General features: G+C 41.8%; 1 protein-coding gene across 2 annotated transcripts in view; it reads left to right on the top strand.

The window, feature by feature from the left end:
- BCAT1 (branched chain amino acid transaminase 1) overlaps positions 1-20,072 on the top strand; it is a 75,475-nt gene extending 55,403 nt beyond the window's left edge. For both annotated transcript variants that reach the window (XM_075439896.1, XM_075439905.1), the window contains 3 exons: positions 1,131-1,271; positions 3,056-3,130; positions 12,543-20,072. In XM_075439896.1, the coding sequence (XP_075296011.1) occupies positions 1,131-1,271; positions 3,056-3,130; positions 12,543-12,584 (258 nt within the window). In that variant the 3' untranslated portion in view covers positions 12,585-20,072. The remainder of the gene's footprint in view (positions 1-1,130; positions 1,272-3,055; positions 3,131-12,542) is intronic.
- The last annotated feature ends 1,619 nt before the right edge of the window (positions 20,073-21,691 follow it).

The raw sequence follows: 21,691 nt of genomic DNA, 5'->3' as shown, positions 1-21,691 counted from the left end.
GACACATGTGTGCCACTTGTTGACCTGCACTGAATTCTTATGTGTCTTTGTATGTATTGAGGCTCCCCTAGTGCAGATATGCCTGCACGCTTCTCAGTCCCGTCTCCTTTACAAGACAGACAGATATTCCCAGCTGACAGGACTTGTGTGTGAGATACCGCACTCACCTCAGTCCTCTTGTATAATTAGGTGTCTTCTGCTCTCACAAAGGTTGTTCTCTTCTTCGTGGCCTCCTTTCCTTCACCGATCTGAAACCCTGCTTACATGGTGTCCCTGCCTCTCTCTTCAAATACTATCGTGTGCAGAGCGCTAATCATGTTTTCTGCTATTGTAAGCATGTCTGTTCCATCTTAAAAATCTTGCACATAGAACAAGCGCTAAGCCTTAGTTTGGTCTGATAGGACAATAAAGATCACATAAATACATGAAAATTTCAAAGTTTGATGTTTATTTTTGTTCTTTAAACATGTCGCCTCAGACAATTGCCATGCATTCAATTAGTTGCTATGCATTTTTCAACACTTATAGAAAGTAGAACATTTCCTATGCTAAGACTATCCAATGTGAATTGCTTTACTCATACCTGCAGTACAGTTGATTTTTTTTATATGACAGCTGTGTGCAGGCTACAGTGTGAAATTTCATTAGGGATTAAAGAAATGTATCACATCTAGTTGGCATTATAGGTGGAATTAACAGAATACACTTTGCTTAGGAATTCTGTGAGAGTGGGATGCAAATCTCTTTTGACATAACTGAGTAATTTTTGTGTGAACTCTAGCATGCTAGAGACCATGAGTAGTCAGATCCTGTGTTACATAACCCATGTCTAATTCTGCTGTGTTATTCCTTAATGCAATATTGATATCCTGTAGCAAATCAGACAGAAGTGCCAGTTAGTCATCAGCATTGTATCTGGCAAGCCTCTGGCTTCCTTGAAGGTCATTCTTTTGATTAGAGTCTATCTTGTGTGATACTAGGAGGTTTGAAAAGATCACGAGATCACAGCCAAATCTTGGCTGGTTGCCACTAGGCTAATAGTTCTGTTAGACATGTTTCAACATGGAAAACAAAAATACAAACCATTTTTAAACTTTTTACCATTTTTATGGTTGATTCTTCTTGTGCAGGGAGAATTCAAAGTGTCTGAGCGATACATCACCATGAGTGACCTGACAGCTGCCTTGGAAGACAACAGAGTAAATGAGATGTTTGGTGCTGGCACAGCTTGTGTTGTGTGTCCTATCTCTAAAATTTTATATAAGGGCGAGGTAAGAAAATGTTTCTCCCCCCCCCTTTTCTTCTTTATTCAGAATTTTATCATAACTAATTGCAGCTGAAGCAAAAAACAAGTGAGATAGAAAAGGAGTGCTGCCAGAGGCTCCTGGAAAGATGAACAATGTCAGTATGTTGTTTCCCAAGTGAGTTACTACTATGTTCTCAGAAGAGAACTTTCCCTCTCGTCTTCTGGGGATGTTTAGTAGTTAAAATCATAAAATCTCAATTCCTGGGAAAAGGAAAAAAACACCCAATTCCCAACCTGTTTTGAAAATATAGAAAAATATTCTCCTGCATTTCTTTCACTGAACATTTTTTCCAAAGTTAAGACACCTGGGAAAGGTGAGGAGAGGACCGGCTTTTGTAGGGAACCAGATTCCTGAGCCACTACATTCTTTCCTTCTCAAGTTCATCTTTTCTCCACCTCTCATTGCAGGGAACCTAGCTCTTATGTAAGAGCTGTTTCAGGAGGGTGCACAGCTGCTTCCACCTACTCTACACAATATGGGAGATTTCTCCTGCATCGGTGGAATTCCATAGTCATTCAGCCTGTTAAGCTGACTTGATGCTATTTAGCCAGCACAAAGTTATTTCAGAAGGCTGGATTATTGTAGCTACACCTATGGATGTGCTTTGTTCCATTAAATATGACAAGTACAGTAAATGTCTGTTACGTGATAGTTCTTGAATTAATAAGATGGAATAGAATAGAACAGGCTATTTCAGTTGGAAGTGATCTACAATGGTCATCCAGTCCAACCCCCTGACCAATTCAGGGCTGACCAAAAATTAAAGCATGTTGTTAAGGACATTGTCTAAATGCCTCTTCAACACTGACTGGCATGGGGCATTGACCACCTCTCTAGGAAGCGAATTCCAGTGTTTCACCACCCTCTCGGTAAAGAAGTGGCTCCTTATGTCCAGTCTAAAAGTCCCCTGGTGCAGCTTTGAACCATTCCCACGCATGCTATCACTGGATACCGGGGAGAAGAGCTCAGCACCTCCCTGTCCACTTCCCCTCCTCAGGAAGCTGTAGAGAGCAACGAGGTTGTCCTTCAGCCTCCTTTTCTCCAAACTAGACAAGCTCAAAGTCCTCAGCCGCTCCTCGCAGGACATTTATTCCAGCCCTTTCACCAGCTTTGTTGCCCTCCTCTTGATGCATTCAAGGAGCTGCACATCCTTCTTAAATTGTGGGGTCCAGAACTGCACACAGTGTTCAAGGTGAGGCTGCAGCAGCATTCAATACAGTGGGATAATCACCTCTTTTGACCGGCTGGTTATACTGCGTTTGACGCACCCCAGGATGCGGTTTGCCCTCTTGGCTGCCAGGGCAGCCAGTATCAAATGTATTGATATTATCAGATGCTAAGATAATATGGGAGACATCAACATACTGAGTGTTGATAAGTACTATAAATGTACCTGTTGTGTTTATACACAATATACTTTGAAATGAAATACTGTATATAGTGTTTCTGCTTTTGCCTGTACAATATTCCCTGCGTTTTGGATAGATCTTTTGGATAAGCCTTGTTTTAAAAACAGCGTAATAATTCAATTTATCTAACTTTTCGCTGGCTCGGCATGCCCTCCTATAAAAACATTGCAACAATCCTTGCCTACTTGTAAGGAGGGCTAGAAAGCCCAATAAATATTTATTAAAATTCTTGGTGACCCTAAGTTTTTCACATATAAATATATATAAAGCTATTATTATATGTTATTCTCTCTTTCTCCCTCCCTCCCTCTCTCTGCTCTATTCTTTGTTCAATGTCAGCATCTGCACATTCCAACCATGGAGAATGGACCTCAGTTAACAACCCGTTTCCTGAATAAGCTGAGTGATATCCAGGTAAGGTACTTCCTCTTCTTTAACTAGATAAAATAATGAAAGGTCAAAATTTTAAAACATCAGAAAATAGTCTTTTTAATAGCGGTGCTATAAGCACCATTATATAATAATATAGGCTATTTTGTTTGGTGTGATTATTATACAATTTTTTTTTTTTTTCCTTAAGGAAGTATGATATGGATGGAGAGTAATTTATTTTTTCGCTGTTCATCTCGGAAGCTGGATGAGAGTTATAAGATACGACTGTGTCCTGCTTTTGGCTAAAACAGAACTGATTCTCTTTTGGTCAATCTTCCTTACAGCTAAGCTCTTCGAAAGAGAACCAAAACCAGGACATACTGTTATTAGTGAAATCCAGTACTGTTGTTACAGGTTCCTTTTTAAGGGAAAATATAGATGAAGCATCTTAATAACTGCGATTATTGATTAGTCTACATTCATTTGTAAAGAGATGGGTGAAGAAGTAAGCACTCACCAGGTGCAGCCAGTTGATACCAAGTCTGTTTCTTGGCATCTTTCCAATCACAGAATGGTAGGGGTTGGAAGGGACCTTTGTGGGTCATCTAGTCCAACCCTCCTGCCGAAACAGGGTCACCTACAATAGGCTGTAGAGGACCTCGTCCAGGTGGGTCTTGAATATCTCCAGAGAAGGAGACCCCACAACCTCCCTGGGCAGCCTGTGCCAGGGCTCCGTCACCCTCAGAGTAAAGAAATTATTCCTCATGTTCAGATGGAACTTCCTCTGCTTCAGTTTGTGCCCGTTGCCCCTTGTCCTGTTGCTGGGCACCACTGAAAAGAGTCTGGCCCCATCCTCCTGACACCCACCCTTCAGATATTTATAAGCATTTATAAGGTCCCCTTTCAGCCTTCTCCAGGCTGAACAAGCCCAGCTCCCTCAGCCTTTCCTCCGAGGACAGATGCTCCAGTCCCCTCACCATCCTCGTAGCCCTCCGCTGGACTCTCTCCAGTAGCTCCTCATCTTTCTTGAACTGGGGAGCCCAGAACTGGACACAGTACTCCAGATGGGACCTCACCAGGGCAGTGTAGAGGGGAAGGAGAACCTCCCTCGACCTACTGGCCACACTCCTCCTAATGCATCCCAGGATCCCATTGGCTTTCTTGGCAGCCAGGGCACACTGCTGGCTCATGGTCAGCCTGTCGTCCACCAGCACTCCCAGGTCTCCACAGAGCTGCTCTCCAGCAGGTCCACCCAAAGCCTGTACTGATGCATGGGGTTGTTCCTCCCCAGGTGCAGGACCCTGCCCTTGCCCTTGTTGAACCTCATCAGGTTCCTCTCTGCCCAACTTTCCAGCCTGTCCTGGTCTCGCTGAATGGCAGCACAGCCTGCCGGTGTATCCACCACTCCTCCCAGTTCTGTGTCATCAGCAAACTTGCTGAGGCTACACTCTAACTCTTCATCCAGGTCATTGATGAAGAAGTTCAACAAGACTGGGCCCAGTACTGACCCCAGGGGCACACCACTAGTTACCAGCCTCCAACTAGACCCAGCGCCGCTGATGACAACCCTCTGAGTTCAGTCATTCAGCCAGTTCTCAATCCACCTCACTGACCCCTCATCCAGTGCACTCTTCCTGAGCTTCCCTAGGAGGATGTTATGGGAGACTGTGTCGAAAGCCTTGCTGAAGTCGAGGTAGACAACATCCACAGCTCTCCCCTCATCTACCCAGCCGGTCATGCCATCGTAAAAAGCTATCAGATTGGTCAAGCATGATTTCCCCTTGGTGAATCCATGCTGACTACTCCTGATAACCTTCTTTTCCTCCACTTGCTTTATGATGACCTCCAGGATGAGCTGCTCCATCACCTTTCCCGGGATGGAGCTGAGGCTGACCGGCCTGTAGTTCCCTGGGTCCTCCTTCTTGCCCTTTTTGAAGATTGGAGTGACATTGGCCTTTCTCCAGTCCTCGGGCACCTCTCCTGTCCTCCAGGAACTCTCAAAGATGATGGAGAGTGGCTCAGCAATGACATCTGCCAGCTCCCTCAGCACTCGTGGGTGCATTCCATCGGGGCCCATGGATTGGTGAGCGTCCAGATTGCCTAAGCGATCCCTCACGTGGTCCTCCTCGACCAAGGGAAAGTCATCCTCTCTGTCGGCTTCCTCTCTTACCTCCGGGGCCTGGGATTCCTGAGGGCCAGCCTTGGCACTGAAGACTGAAGCAAAGAAGGCATTCAGTAGCTCTGCCTTCTCTGCGTCCTCCATCACCAGGATACCCACCTCATTCAGCAGCGGCCCCACATTGTCCCAAATCACGCAGTCACTTCTTGTTCTAAAAAATCCTCTGTGATTTGCTAAATATCGAAGTCTATTTGGAGTCTGTGCTTGACCTCGATGTCTGTGCATAGGAGTCAATATCATTTCAGTTAAGGTTAATGAACAGAATGTGATGGCCCTTCATATTTTAGTTGTCTGTTTTCTTTATTTAACATAGTTTATGGATTTGGAATAAGAGTAGGCTACAGCAAGGTACAAGCCCCTTAATTTAAGATCTGACAGCAGCTGCTTGGCAGTATTGCTGTCATCTTTTTAAGTCAAGTCTGATGGTTACTGTTCTACATTCTTAGCTTATGACTCAAGAGGTTCTTAAATTTGCTACTAAAATTTTCATCTTCCTGCCAGTAAGCCCTGAAGGAATCTTCTTGAAAGATTGTGAGATAGACTGCACCACACAGCAACTCTATGAATCCCACAAAATAATCAGAACTTTTAAAGAAAAAGTCCTCAAACTGTTTTTTCTTTCTATTTCACAGGCCCTTTTCTAGTGTGTAAAAGTAGTCTGATGCAGGGTTCTCCTGCTGAGACCTCAAACAAAAACTACTCATGAATTGCAGTCTGCTGTCATGTGTTGACCCACCTAAAATCCCATGATAAGCAGGTTCATTTATGTAATGTTATTTATTCAGTGTTTTGTGCTATAGCGCAGTCCAAGTTTAAATCCGTTGCTTTTTTTCATTGCCTAATTCAAGTAGGCCGAAGCAGTCAAAGGTAAGGGAAGTTAGGCCATCTCTTATCATTTCAGTGTTTCTTCTGTATTCTTGTTCTGCAGATTTTCACCTCTCAGAGCTGCTGATTTCCAGCATAACTACTTTTTTTTTTTTTTCCTCTTCTCTAAGACTTGTAGCTCAAATATGCAGCAAGACCACTTGACTATTCTTCACTAGGAGGATGACATGGGATCAGCATCTCTTGTTCTTTAGAATAGTATTGGACATTTCTGGCTGCAACTCAGGGAAGAAAGAATTCATTATGTTCTGGTACCTTTATGTTGGTGGCTGAGCAAACTTTCATGGCGGCAAAGAGAGACACTCACCCATCATGTTTCCATTGTTTCAGCTGTGCCAGCTGTAATGGCTTGGAATCTGGGTCTTCCTCTTCAAACAGTACAACTGATAGCTAGGAAGAAGCATAGGCACCTTTGGTTCTGGATTTTATTATTTGTTGAAGGGAAGGAGAGGCTTAGTATTTCGTGTTCGCATGTCAGTTGCCTATAACATTTTTGTCATCTTACTATATGAGAATACACAGTAGCCTTTCTCCAGAATCCCACTACTACCACAGTTTTATTTCATCTTTCTCATCCCAACTGCCTGATACACCTATCTAAAATAACTATTGATGTCCATCACTTTATTTTTCTTATTGTCGTATGTCTAGATTTGTTTCAGGGACAGACTATAAGCTGATTTTATTGATACGCTTTTCATTGTGATGCACAGTAATCAGTGTTTCCATAGCTCTCTACTCTGTATTAAAGCCATCTTGTTAGTATGCCAGGTGTCTATGTTTTATGTCTAAAAGCAATTGTGTAACTCCTGTGTTACCTTCTGATGTCTAGGTGATGCAATATATGTTATGGCCTTCAACAATTTGTGGTCAGTTCGAGTCTCCACTGATCACTTCTAATTGCAGTCATGGAACAGCTCAGCATCAGAAAGAGTTGAAGCCAGTTCTAGATCCTTGCTGAGCATTGTGTGTGGGGATAGGTACTTGTTATGGCTTTGCATGGCAAGGTTTTGATAGCGAGGGGGCTATAGGGTCGGCTTCTGTGAGAAGCTGCGAGAAGCTTCCCCCATGTCTGACAGAGCCAGTGCCAGCCAGCTTTAAGACCGACCCGCCGCTGGCCAAGGACAAGCCAATCAGCAATGGTGGTAGCGCCTCTGTGATAACATTTAAGAAGGGGAAGAAAAAAAACTGTGGTGAAACGGCAGCCAAGAGAGAGGAGTGAGACGAAGTGAGAGAAACAACTGCAGACACCAAGATCAATGAAGAAGGAGGGGGAGGAGGCACTTAAGATGTGGGAGCAGAGAGTCTTCTCTTGTAGCTCGTGATGAAAGACCGTGGGGAGGCAGGTTGTCCCCCTGCAGTCCATGGAGGTCCACGGTGGAGCAGATATCCACCTGTAGCCCGTGGAAGGGACCCCACGCCGGAGCAGGTGGATGTCTGAAGGAAGCTGTGACCCCGTGGGGAGCCCGCGCTGGAGCAGGCTCCTGGCAGGACCTGTGGACCTGTGGAGAGAGGAGCCCATGCCAGAGCAGGTTTGCCGGCAGGGCTTGTGACCCTGTAAGGACCCATGCTGGAGCAGCCTGTTCCTGAAGGACTGCACCCCCTGGGAAGGACCCATGCAGGGGCAGTTTGTGAAGAGCTGCAGCCTGTGGGAAGGACTCATGTTGGAGGAGTTTGGAGAACTGTCTCCTTTGAGAGGGACCTCGTGCCGGAGCAGGGGCAGAGTGTGAAGAGTCCTCCCCCTGAGGAGGAAGAAGCGGCAGAAACAACGTTTAATGAACTGACCATAACCACCATTCCCCGTCCCCCTGCACCGCTTGGGGTGAGGAGGTAGAGAAACAGGATTGAAGTTGAGTCCAGGAAGAAGAGAGGGGTGGGGGAAAGGTGTTTTAAGATCTGGATTTATTTCTCACTATCCTCCTCTGATTTGATTGGTGAGAAATTAAACTCCCTTTTCTCCCCAAGTTCAGTCCGTTCTGTCTGTGACAGTAATTGGTGAGTGATCTCTCCTTGTCCTTATCTTGACCCTCGAGCCTTTCATCATATTTCCTCTCCCCTGTCCAGCTGAGGAGGCGGAGTGATAGAGTGGTTTTGATGGGCACCTGGCATTTATCCAGGCCAAATCAAAACAGTACTGCTTAGCAGTTTGTGGTGCGAGACAAGCGAGCGTCTTGTTTAGAAGAATGGCTTGTGAAATACAGAATTCTGTTTCAGAAGGCAGCACTGGAATATGTGTCTTTCTCCCTTGGCCCATAGATAGTGCTCCCTGAGGCTTCCTCCCTTGCCCTGCCCCATCACCCTCCTTCCCCTCGCCCCCCCTCAACCAAAGCTCAGGAGGAGGCTGAAAAAGTGTGGATTACTTCTAACCATTATCTTTCTTGGACCTTTTCACTTTACAGCTATGCTTGTAGACCTTTTAGCTTTACAGCCATGTATGTACTATGTGTTCATTAGTTACATGCCAAGAGTAAATCCATCACTCATGGAAAGTGCTGGACTATTATGTATATGCTTACTTCTGTGGTTTCTCCCTTCTTTAAAAAAGCCAGGAGAGTTAGAACACTTCATTGGTAGGAACATGGTTTTAAACAGAACGATTGCTGCTTCCGCTTTGAGAGTCATTCAATAGTTTCTGATTGTGTTTCTGCACTTTGCTATCTGTTGAGAGATGAGCTCATATCCAAATGGACCCCAGGTTGTCATATGGAAACAATGCTGCAACACAGAAAATTGAATATATAACATTCTTAAAATGTCAGGAGAGTTTTCAGGATCTTTCACAAATCATAGAATCATAGATTGGAAAAGACCTCTAAGATCATCAAGCCCAACCATCCACCCAACAACACCATGCCTACTAAACCATGTCCCCAAGTGCCACATCTACACGTTTTTTAAACACCTCCAGGGATGGTGACTCAACCACCTCCCTGAGCAGCCTGTTCCAATGTCTGACCACTCTTTCAGTAAAGAAATTTTTCCTAATATCTAATCTAAACCTCCCCTGATGCAACTTGAGGCCATTGCCTCTTGTCCTATTGCTAGTTACCTGGGAGAAGGGACCAACACCTGCCTCACTACAACCTCCTTTCAGGTAGTTGTAGACAGCAATTAGGTCTCCCCCTCAGCCTCCTCTTCTCCAGTGCAAGTACAGGGCCACGATCACCTCCCTAGTCCTGCTGGCCACACTACTCCTGACACAAGCCAGGATGCTCTTGGCCTTCTTGGCCACCTGGGCACGCTGCTGGCTTATGTTCAGCCAGCTGTCAACCAACACCCCAAGATCCTTTTCTGCCGGGCAGCTTTCCAGCCACTCTTCCCCAAGCCTCTAGCATTATGTGGTGGTTGTGACCAAAGCGCAGGACCCAGCATTTGGCCTTACTGAAACTCATACAGTTGACCTCAGCCCATCGATCCAGTCTGTCCAGATCCCTCTGCAGAACCTTCCTACCCTTGAGCAGATTGACACTCCCACCCAGCTTGGTGTCATCTGCAAACGTACTGAGGGAGCACTCAATCCTCTCATCCAGACCATTGAGAAAGATGTTAAAACAAGCCTGGACCCAAAACTGAGCCCTGGGGGACACCACTTGGGACCGGCCGCCAGCTGGATTTAACTCCATTCACCACCAGTCTCTGTGCTCAGCCATTCAGACAGTTCTTTATCCAGCAATCTTTTACATATTCTACTAGGAGGGAAAGAAAGAAAAAAATATCTTTTTGAAGTATCATTGGACTATTGTCATATCGTTTGAATGGTCTGAGGCTGTTAATTCAAAGAATGTTTAAGTCCTGAAGTATAAAATGCAATGGAAATTACAGCAGAACACACCTTTGGTCTCTGTGTTGTGCTGTTGCCTGAAATAGGGCAACATATCCACTTCATCTTGGACAGTGGACATTTGTAAGAAAGTAAAAATTCTTAGCACCAACATTGTCCTGCATTTGAACCTGTGACCAAAAGGTGCAGGGCACCATATCCAATATTGTTATACCGAGTCCCTTGTGTATGATACATGCTTGTTTAGAAATTTCAGATTATCATCATTATTGTGTTTCCAAGTGTGTTTTCATGCTGCTCATTGTTCTTTTGCAATTTTTTCTGTGTTCAACAGGATTTCTTTGGTTTTGAACAGCTGTTCAGTGGAACGAGAGCTAGAGTGACAAATTAGAAACTCATGGGCAGAACCAATTCCATTTCTCATGCCAATGGAGAGAGACAGTAGTAGCCCTGCAATATACATTTCCCTTCCTATTGCTGAGTGGAAATTGTGATCACTAAAGGCTGATAAAGATTTTAGATTAAATCATTTACATTTTATACAGTAATAGTGTGCTTATTAATGAATTAGTCATAGTACACTGGCTTCTATAACTGCTTGATTTAGAAGATTTAGAGATGAGATTCTTTTCTCTGGGAATATACTCACTGAAATACCACTTAGATGTTCTTGTGGTTTTGCATTCCATGCTTTGAGAATAAGCAAGCTTTTGCTATACCTTTTAAAGTGTAGATCAGGATGCATCTTAGAAGGGATGGATAGAAGGTAATATATATTTTTTATACTACATGATATAAAATATGTTTGAATGCTGCAGTCAGGGCAACAATAAACAGACATTGAGTCAAAAAACCTGTCTTTCTCAAAGTTGCATAATCTAAATGGGTAGCCCAGTGGAAAACAACCAGGGAAGGAGAATGGATGTGTTAATTTTTACAAAGCAGCACCTGTGGGAGGAAAGAGAGGGGTGGGATTGACTAGCTGGAGATCACAAAATCTTTGACAGAATCAGAAAAGGATGATAATCTGCTTTTATTTCCAGAAAGACAATATCTTGATGGTGGTATAACATCTTCATTCCCTTTTTAATTCTGGAAGCATGTTCAAACCATAGTCAAATGGCAACTTGGACCAGCCCTTGAAATTTCTGAAATCAGCATCAGAGCATTAGACGATACTACCACCTAAAGCCAGAAAAACTTACAAACAATCCCCTGGCCTTTGCCTGCTGTCCAATTGGGGGGAGGTGAGGTGCCACCTTTTCTCTGAGAAGCAGTGACGTGAAGGTCCAAGACATCTCCTTTTCCTCCCTTTGCCCCCAACCTCAATAAAATTGCTTCACATTAGGGTAATCCAGTGCTTTGTGGTTAAACTAGTGATACATCTGCTTTTCCTTGGTTAGAGTTCCCAAGGCAACCAAACTGACAACTGGTAATGTAAGCTGGAAATCCTTTGAACGAGTAATTTGTCCAAGGTCCTGTGTATAGTCAAACACATTGCAGACTGCAGAGCAGGAGCAGCAGAATTAGTAATGAAAAGAAAAAGTAGATGTGATACACGTAGAGGTCATTTAGAGGCTTTACCAGATGGAGTAAAAAATAAAATACAAGCAGACTGAATGCCATTCTTTTGTGGATCCAGAAGTGTGTTTTTTCCGGCTCAGCCTGATTTGGAGCTGTTGCCTTTTCCCTGCTTTAATGTCCCTTTATCTCCTTTCCTGCTGATGCAGGACCTGGATTGGAGGAACTTCCTTTTATCCTCTTTGGAGAAATGATAATCTAGTGATCTTTTCAGCCTATTTAAGCCTCTAAAATCAGTCTGTTCCTTGGTGAAAAGTGTTTTCAAGCTCCCTGAACAGGGTACTATGAGGGAAAGGGCTTCCAGCTTACCTCTGCCACTAGTCTATCCACCTCTACTTTGCTTACGTTCTTGAGCCCTATGTGTTTTTTCTGGGCCTCTCTGAAGCATTGTTTACAGAGCTGGTGACAAAGAGTTTTAGGATATGGAGCCAGTTTAACAACCAAAAGTGCTGTCTTGGGACTGTATCCTCCCCTAGATGGGAAACAACTCCTCATGGGTAGGCTGCCTCCCTTTATCCCAGAAGATCCTCTTGGTTTGCATATGGAAAGACTACTTGGGTTACAGTTCTCTCTAATTGTATTCTGTGGTATTTGTGATGGGTTTTATTTCACATTCAGTCAGAATGTTGTAATAAAAAGCCACCTTGAAAATAAAAAGAAATAAAAAAAAAAGTGTTTGTTTATTGGAGCTTGAGCAGGAGCATACTTATGAATTAATGAGGGAAATGACCTCAGGGAATAACTATATTAAATTGATGGAAAGCTCCAGTGAAACAGGACTGTTCTGTATGATCTCTAGTGAGATACTTCATCCTTTCTTAGTCTACTTATTGGAAGATGGATAAAACCTCAAGCTACCTTCAGGCTTTGCTCAAATCAAAGACAGAAGTAAAGGCATAGGAAATAGTGTAAACTACTATCAGGGTGGTGGATATGAACCTTTCTGATGATAAACCTAAGAAGTTATCATAATTGTACACTGTTACTTTTAACTTTTATTGTCAAAATTCATTTTTAATTTGTTTCAGTATGGAAGAGAAGACAGCGATTGGGCAGTGCTGGTGTCGTGAAGATGGAAGAGTTCAGACCCTCCACACAGAACAGACATGAATAATGACAACTTCTGTAGCTGCCTGTGCGTAGCGTAGTTTCTGTACCAGTTTGCTCCCCGGTCTGATTGTTTCCACAATCTGGCAAATGTGAACACAATCATTTTCATTTCTACTGTAATCCTGTTAGTAGGAGCCTATCTTCTTGCTAGAGGTGCTAAATGTTAGCAATAGAACTTTCCTAATAGTTTTCTTAGTACCTCCTTCTGTCTTATTTACAGTCTGAAAACCTGTAAAATGCTCTTCAACTGCTCTTCAGTTTATTTGGTTTGTTTTAACTGCCATCATCAGCGGAGCACGTTGTCATATAACACAAAGCCGTGGCCTGTTAATTGACCACAGAGTTCTACTGACATTATTCTACTTTTTGCTCTGTGTTCAGGAAACCATTAAGTTTAGCCATACGTTCTTTCCTTTCATGCTCTGTTTGGGAGATTCCTTAGTTTTCATAGCCATCTAGATCCCCTCATGCATATTCTGTCAAAGAACAGCTCTATCCTTTAGGCCAATATTCTCCTGAGTCGATCTAGCCTGCAATATGATCCCTGTCGGCCTGTTGCCTTTCCCTCCATGGGGTTATGCAGCGGCTGCTTGGGCAGCGTGTACCGCTCTAATAGTTGAATACATCCTTCCATACGTGATTTACAGGGCTGGGCCAGGCCCTGCTGAAACAAGAATTACCCTTTGTCTGGCCTAGCACAGAGCTGAGTGCCGCGGACACGGTGTTGCCTTCCGAGTGAATGTCTAGCAAACAAGATCAGACAACTGTGACTGTGAAAGTTGAGCTGCAATTCAGAGCAACCACACCTTTCTTTTGAGGAATTTCTTTCAACACCCAGTCACATAATTTAGACCAGAAAAATGTTTTTCTTGTCCCCTTCACCTCTCACTGTGAAATGTATCCAACCTCCATTGACACATGTGTACCTTAATAGGGCCTTCCTATGAAGGAACAAGCTATGTTGTCAACAGAAAATACCTAGCACGAGAAGGAAGGAGATTTCATTCAAACTCTGGGTTTGTTCTGATTAAGCATATACTTCTTCATATACCGGTACTCTCTCATGTGCAGTCTTGATCCTAGTTGGGAGCAACATAGAGCGTGTAGCCCATAGTTAGGGAAATAACTTCTGCAAATGTTCACTAACAATTATCCTGTAACATTTATTAGTTTTCTCTTTTTTTTTTTGCACACAGCATTGTGAACAGCTTTAAGATATCTCTTGCCAAAAAGGATCACTATATTCTGTATCAATGTTCCTAAGTGCTACTTCAGTGTAAAACTGGTGGGACTTTGTTGACACCATTGGAGTCCTACAAGAAGTAAAACATTTATCGCCATAGTTTGCAGTAGAGATGCACCAGTATTAAGGAAAATATTTAGCACTTTACTTTTTTTAAGACCCAACAGCATCTCTCCCATGCTTTAGATGTTCTTTGTTGTTACTGCCATTTGTTATCATTGCTTAAAAAGGCAAAATACAATTTCAAATAGACCTTCCATGCCTTATACAACTGCTAAAAAGAAGCCTTATGGCTTTCCTGTTCATTTTTGGACAGATATTAAAGACAACCCCTAGTTAGCCATAACTTTATTTTACTCCCTCAAATCATGACTTCTACTATCTTTCACTGCAGTCCAATCTGATATTTTAATGAAGAACAGTTGAAAGTTCTCTCTGACAATGTAACCGTTGTTAAAATTTGTTGGATAGTTTTCTCTTTAGAATACAATTGCAAGCACAAAATGTTGTTTCACTTACAGTAGCAATAGTATTGTGTGTCTGCTTTTCTGACCATTTGAATCTGTATCATGTGCTGATCTTCCTTTAGTATCTTACTACGTATTATAAACTGCTGGTAGTCTTTCTTTTTCTGTTTAATTAGATGGGTGGAAAAATTAACATGGGGGATATGTCAAGAAGCAACATGGGGTAGAGAGTTTTATCCAATGAGACAAGTATCATAACTAAAGAGTGCCTTTAACTAGAGCATGTCATGGAGCTCTCTAAAGATTATGGAATGAGCAACAACGTGTGGCTTCCTGTGACTGAACTAACCTCTCCCCTTATGTTCACCTTAGATGTAGCAGGAAAAGGAAAAGTGGAAATATCTAACTTCAGATGCATGGCAAAGGGGTTGTATGATACCTTAACATCTCAGGATGTTGATAGAGTTGACAGGTATCATATATCAAAAATCCCCATGAAGGCATCAGTATACCAGTAATAATCTATTCTGGTCAAAATGAGGAAGGACCAGTTAGAGGAATTATTCTGCTGCAGTGTAAACCTAAAAGTTGTGTAAAACTCTTTTTAAATTGGATGCAAGTAATTTAATGTAAGGAAACCAGGCGTTTTCATTTATTGTGGTTTGCACTGTTTCTCGAACTGACCAGAGAGACACATTTCCTTTTACTGCACATTTTGAGCTGATGGAGACTTCAAAATGATGAGTTAAAACTGGAATGACCTACAGAAATCCATCGATTTTTGTAACAAAGAAGAATGAAAACATATAGTGTGTGTATGTTAACTGTTGTCTTTAAGATCTTGGTTAATTGCTTTACTCTGGCTATGTCAACTCAAAGTTGTGCTTTTTTCCAAACGGGATCCAGGTGAATAGGTTCTAGATTTTAAACTTTAAAACCTAAATAAGGGAGCTGATGGGTCTGTATAATACAGAAAATTCTTCTGAAGTTGCATGCTGTCCCACCCTGCATTCTGCCACTGTTTTTTTATCCTGTTAACCAAAGGAAAGAAATAATATGTGTAAATAATAGTGAGTATTTGGTATTACATTCTCCCTATTTTCGCCTGTAAAATTTAGGAGGGAACTGTGGTATTCCCTGCGATGATAATAGATTGTAAAAGAACATCTGCACATCTTTTCTCCATGTGCCCTATTTGTTTAATTGCAACAGATTTACATAGAAAGAGTTTGGTGCATCATAACTAGGCAATTATCCATTCTTCATCACTGAGTTATGGTTCTGCTAATTGATCATTTAAGACATAAGATAGTCTAACATTAGGAGAATTTGAGACTGTTCAAAAAGGATCAACAAATTAATATTGGTATGTGATATTTGCATAATTGGCTGCAATTATTTAATGTTTAATTGGGTTGATCATATGAGATTCAGCCTTTCACATGCTTATGTTTTACAAATACTGGTACTTTAAAATGATAATAATGAACTCTAATTTTCGGATGTTCTTTCTTCTCCCCTTCATTCTTTTGATTATTATTTTCACTGTTGAGCATGTCCTTAATTTTCAGTTTGGTGAGCATGATTTATGCATAGGAAAGAAGTCCTTCAAATGAGAGAACTTCTCATGAAGCTGGCAGTTCATACAAGCTCTTCTGATGCCAAGAGTTACGGCTTCAGAAACTGGTATTACTTAATTAGATTCTTATCTGCAATGAGGGCCAATTCCCTGAGAATTTACAGTGACAGATTCTGGTGAGAATGCTAATAAAGGCTCCTGCTTAGGACAGGTAATCTGTTCAGTCTGTAGCAGTGCAAAGCAAACAGGATTCTTCTGGGATATAGAAGGGAAGTCTGATAACACAAAAGCAAGATAGTGACATCTCTGCCCAGCCATCGTTTACACCTGTTCTACCATCTCAAGCCAAAAAGCAGTTGTCGTCTTCCACTCTTCTTTCTAGACAAACTCTAATTTAGGGTTTACCTAATTCAACAGAGAGGTATCATTGATCCTCTCCGTATACTTATTTTATACTTATTTTTCTTCAGGCTTGAAGAGTGGTAATTTGGAAAAACATGGTATTTGAAAGAGTCATTTGGAGTGCAAGTTATTGGAAATGTCTGTCTAATACATGGTCTTCCGAGGAGGTAGACGGAAAAACAGCTGGGACTGATCTCATAGCCACTTAATGAGAGGAGGAACCCTCTCGAATTCAATGACATCTCCGAAACAATCTGCATAATCTCAACAGATTGCTTAGTGTGAACAGCCTGTTGACAGTGCCTTGCTATGAAATAGAATACAGAGAAGGTAGCACAGCCTGCCAGCCTATGGCACATTGTCTCTCTCACCAATGGGAATCACCCTGCTGATTAGAAGTTCTCATGTTCTAGTGGCAGGCTCGTATACTGAGAGGTGGGGGGGTGTAAGTGATGGCTGAGCATGCGCTGCGGAGGACTATTCCTTGCTGTCTTTCTCTCCCTTCCACACAGACCTTCAGCCTATTTTCTCCAGCCTGCTATCATGATATCACTTAGTCGCATATCTAAAAGTGACCATCTAAGCAAATTTTGCATTCTTTTTCCTTTTAGCAGGAGTGACAGTTAAAAAAAAAAAAAAAAAAGGTGTTTTGTTCATCTTTCAGGTGTTCAGGGATCAGAAGGGCACTTTACCACCTGCACATGTAATGCCTGAACAGACTGCCACTGAATTCGTGACCCTGGACAAGTTACCTAACCTCTTTGTAAGTGCAGAGTAGTAGTACTACCACTTATACCACTTTTAACTTGAATTCAGACTTGTGGGTAAGAAGTTATTTTACTACAGATCAAATAAGCTTTCCAGAAAGTTTATTAAGCAGCAGAGAAAGATGTCATGTAAAGTGAAGTATTTCAAGGATTGCTTTAGAGTGGAAATATCTTGATTATGGAGGAGAAAAATGTCATTTGAATGAGAAATATGTTTAAGGTTTGCTCGAACCTCTGAACAAGTAAAATGTATAGTTCAGAATATAAAGTAGGATACCGAAAGATCTTGAAAAGGTAATTCACCTCCACCTCTCAAACAGTGCTATCTTACTTAAAAGTGGTGCTTGAAGGAAGCATTGTACCTCTCAACGCAGAGTCATTGGATTACAACTATTCTAGAGGTACATTTTGCCATGTAGCACTGAGACAGACCTCTATCAATCTTGATCACAAATTTTTAAACTGCAATCTTTAGCAATTGCGACATGTCAAAGAGCTGTGTTTTGCTGTATTTTGTCACTGTCCTCAGGATTTGGAAAAATAATTCATGGGTCCTAAATCATTTAAGCTAAGTAACTTCTTAATAAGTATTTGTATTTTTAGTCATTAAAGCGAAAGACAGTACTGGTATTGCAATGGTGAAAAACACTATTGTAGCAATCCTTCTGCCCATGCCTTGCTTTAAGCATGATGGTTATTAGTGGGAATTCCAGGATGTTTTCCCTGACTATGCAAAATCTGAGTGCCATCTATAGCACCGCTGAGAAGTATATCCCCAACTCCACAAGCAAAACTAACTTCTCCATTTTATTGAGCTCGAGCAGTCAAGTATATTAGGGCTGAGCAGGTGTGGAACAATGCTGGATTAGCATAGTCAAGCCTTAGATTTAGAATAACATTTTTTATTTAGTAGCTCAGAAATAAATCTCATTGACCACACTAGCAAGGTTAACCACACCTAGATTTGCTAAGAACAATGGTGTTTAAACTGACTAGTGGTAACAGCATAGCTAGATCCTCGTCCCTCTCTCTGAACATGAATTTATATGGTTTGCTTACCTTAAAACTTAATTTATTGTCTCTGATTTTTTACCACAATCCTGAATTCACATGCCATGCTTTAAAAAAAGAATCTTAGATTTCATGTTCATAGGAAGAACTTAAGGAGGATTTAAGATCTTGGTATAGAATTTTAAAGTCATTAAAACATCTGCTGGTTAAAGTTAAGACAGAAAAAGAGAGGAGAACTTTGTGGAAGTAATTAACTACAGTGTTCCAAATAGTTCCAGCACTGATCATTTTGGATTTTTTACCAAAGAAGTATGCAGGGAGTGGTAGATAAAATAACCATAGTGCTTTTTTTTCTAAGCAAGAGTTGGGAAAGTTTCTAAGAGCTGGTTCTCTTAATAATACTAACTCTTTATAGGACTTAATTCGGTCAAGCTTAGAGTAGTAGTTTAAGTGTGAGGTGGAGGAGCTTAGGAGTTTTCTCAGGTGGTACTATCTTGCAGGAACAGATTTTCTTTCATTTTATGGTCAAAGTGATCAAGACATGAATACAGAATCTTTTAAATTTTGCCCCTTTTTATAAAAGTTTTGCTTTTCATTTTAGAATTCTGATACAGTATCACTGAACTATTATCTTAAACTATCATGTCTCCATCGGTTATAAGAAGAAAGAAACATTCTTATTCTTTATGTAATCGCCTTCTTCCTGTATGCCAAATCCCATTTTCATTACGATTTGGTCACCACTAGAATTGTGACCTCTTCAGGTGAAATAACAGGGTTTTTTGCTCTACTGTACCCTACCAGTGTGCTCTCGAATTTTGAGTATGTACTAAGTGCTTGCAGCAAATGCCAGAGGAAAAAGTAAAGTGAAAAGTTAACTGTCTCCAGAACAGGCATGCTAAGGAATGAGAGTAAAATTACCCATCAAGTCAGTCAAGACAGGAGGTCAGAAGAACACCATTACCATTCTCATTCAGTCCGAAACAGAGACTAGCCAGGTATACCAAATGTCTAGCAGGATGGTAGATTGCTGTTTCTATTTAAGAATGCTCTTATTCAGTTGCTTAAATACTTGCATCTGTGCATACACTTTCATAACTCTGCCCCTACTGTCTCAGCTGAAACCTACAACACACTTTTAGATGTCACAAAGCAGTAAAATATTAGATCAAAACAAACAGGTAATGCTCCAGATCATCTAACCGTGAGAAATGGTTTTCTACACGTCAGTGTCCTATTCTGTTCCCATAATTTATATTCATTTTCTAACGCCCTATAGTTGACTAGAATTGCAAAAGGAGACAAATATATCATTAACTCTATTCCATAGTCAAAGGTGTTGACAAAGAGTGAATCTATTCCCTCCATCTCCGGGGGAGATGGCTTGGACTCTAGCTCGGCCACTATAGTAGAGAGTGACGGAATGTAAAAGGTTCTTTGCCATGATGGAGACAAGTAAGAGCTTTATCTGAAGCTGCTTGCAAACAATTTCTGTCAAAGCAGTAAATTTGGAAAGACAGACGTCGCAATCTACCTGACCTTTGAGGCATTTAGAAGGGTGCAGTAGTAGTTATTGGAATTGTAGCATATAAGCAGTGGGAAATTAGCAACTTAAAGAGGGAGAAGTAGACACCTCTGAAGGGTCTCTGTTTTCTCAAATATTAAAGTTAACTGGGTATTTTGCAAGGATCTGAGCGTATAAAAGCAGTAAAGGACAGATGTGTGAAAAAATACTGGATAAACTAAAGAAAACTCTACCTCATTCTTCTCTAAAGGTTTTGTAGAAGCACAATTAAGCACTCCTAATGGCATTGCTACGTACAGACCATCTGGCAGGAAAGAAACACTTTATATTTGTATGTCTATAAATCCTGTAATAACTGTATTTTGCTGGCAGTAGAAACAGTCTATACTATTTGCAGTTTTCCTCATCAAATCTGTAATTATGCAATGTTTCTGTCTCCAATAAAGGAATTTAATGGGCACCTGTTTGTGGCATGTTATGAAATCATCATTGTTGAGTACAGCTAACTAAGCATAATTATCCCATAGATGGGAGCTGTTAGGAAATACATTCTTGAAGGCTGGATTAAAAGAAAAAAGAATTACTGAATGGTGGCATTTAAGAACAGCAGAGCAAGATGCAAGTGGTGGGAGATAAGCTAACTCTACAGTGAAAATGCAAAGCCCGTATTCTGCCTTCTGGCTTCCACTGAAGTCTAAGGATATGACACTTAGAGGGAAGAACAAGGCCTAAACAACAACAGACATACATCTATATCTTTGGTCGACAGCTGGCTGAACATGAGCCAGCAGTGTGCCCAGGTTGCCAAGAAGGCCAATAGCATCCTGGCTTGCGTCAGGAGTAGTGTGGCCAGCAGGAGTAGGGAGGTGACCGTGCCCTTGTACTCGGCACTGGTGAGGCCACACCTGAAGTACCGAGTTCAGTTTTGGGCCCCTCACTACAAGAAGGACATTGAGGTGCTGGAGCATGTCCAGAGAATAGCAACAAGGCTGGTGAAGAGACTAGAGCACAAGCCTTATGAGGAGTGGCTGAGGGATCTGAGGCTGTTTAGCCTGGAGAAGAGGAGGCTGAGAGGGGACCTTGTTGCTGTCTACAACTACCTGAAAGGTGTTTGTAGTGAGGCAGGTTGTTGGTCTCTTCTCCCAGGTAACTAGCAATAGGACGAGAGGCAATGGCCTCAAGTTGCATCAGCAGAGGTTTAGATTGGATGTTGGGAAAAATTTCTTTACTGAAAGAGTGGTCAGACATTGGACCAGGCTGCCCAGGGAGGTGGTGGAGTCCCCATCCCTGGAGGTGTTTAAAAAACATGTAGATGTGGCACTTGGGGACATGGTTTAGTAGGCATGGTGGTGTTAGGGTGACAGTTGGACCTGATGATCTTAGAGGTCTTTTCCAACCTATGATTCTACCTTGACAAGCCTGGAGGCTGGGTCAGCCGTTTTACTTACAGTAAAATGCTGGATAAATCAAGCAACAAAGCTACCTACCTGCTAAGCATGTTGTCATGAAACAGCTTTTAACATGCCAGGACTATGTAGCAGTGATTGAATACAGCCACCGTTCTAAGGCTTTTGGGGCGATGAACTCAAGGGAGAGGAGAAAGCTAGAAAACAACTTTATACTTTGAGCACTTACGTCACAGGGAAGTTTTGAATAGTCATTACTCTAAAGTATGTCAACCAATGGGAAGCCCTCTGAAGATGGAAAACACTGAAAAGTGAGTGTCATTAAAATCTTAACATTTGCCCTATGTGGCAGCTGTATTTACCAAAATACTTCACGTATTCCTCCCTTTCAGTGCAGGGAATATTGTGATTAAAGGTAGTACTCATCCATGCTGAGGTAAAGTCCACATCAGGGTAAATTTTCCATCTGGTTTGGTTCTCAGCAACTTCAGAGAAGCCTGACGCGGATACAAGACACTTTAAAGAAGCTGTAGACAGGTAAGCATTAAGAGTTGTTAATTACTGCTAGGAGAATGAGCCTAAAATGTCAGAATCAGACTTTATTCCTGTATTTTGGCCTCTCCACTTTCTTCCTAAGGGAACCTTTCTTAGCTGTAACTCTAGCTTC

This window comes from Opisthocomus hoazin, chromosome 1 (assembly GCF_030867145.1).
Source record: "Opisthocomus hoazin isolate bOpiHoa1 chromosome 1, bOpiHoa1.hap1, whole genome shotgun sequence".
Taxonomy (NCBI): domain Eukaryota; kingdom Metazoa; phylum Chordata; class Aves; order Opisthocomiformes; family Opisthocomidae; genus Opisthocomus; species Opisthocomus hoazin.
The sequence above is the reverse complement of the archived record's forward strand: the minus strand, read 5'-3'. Positions and strand labels throughout refer to the sequence as shown.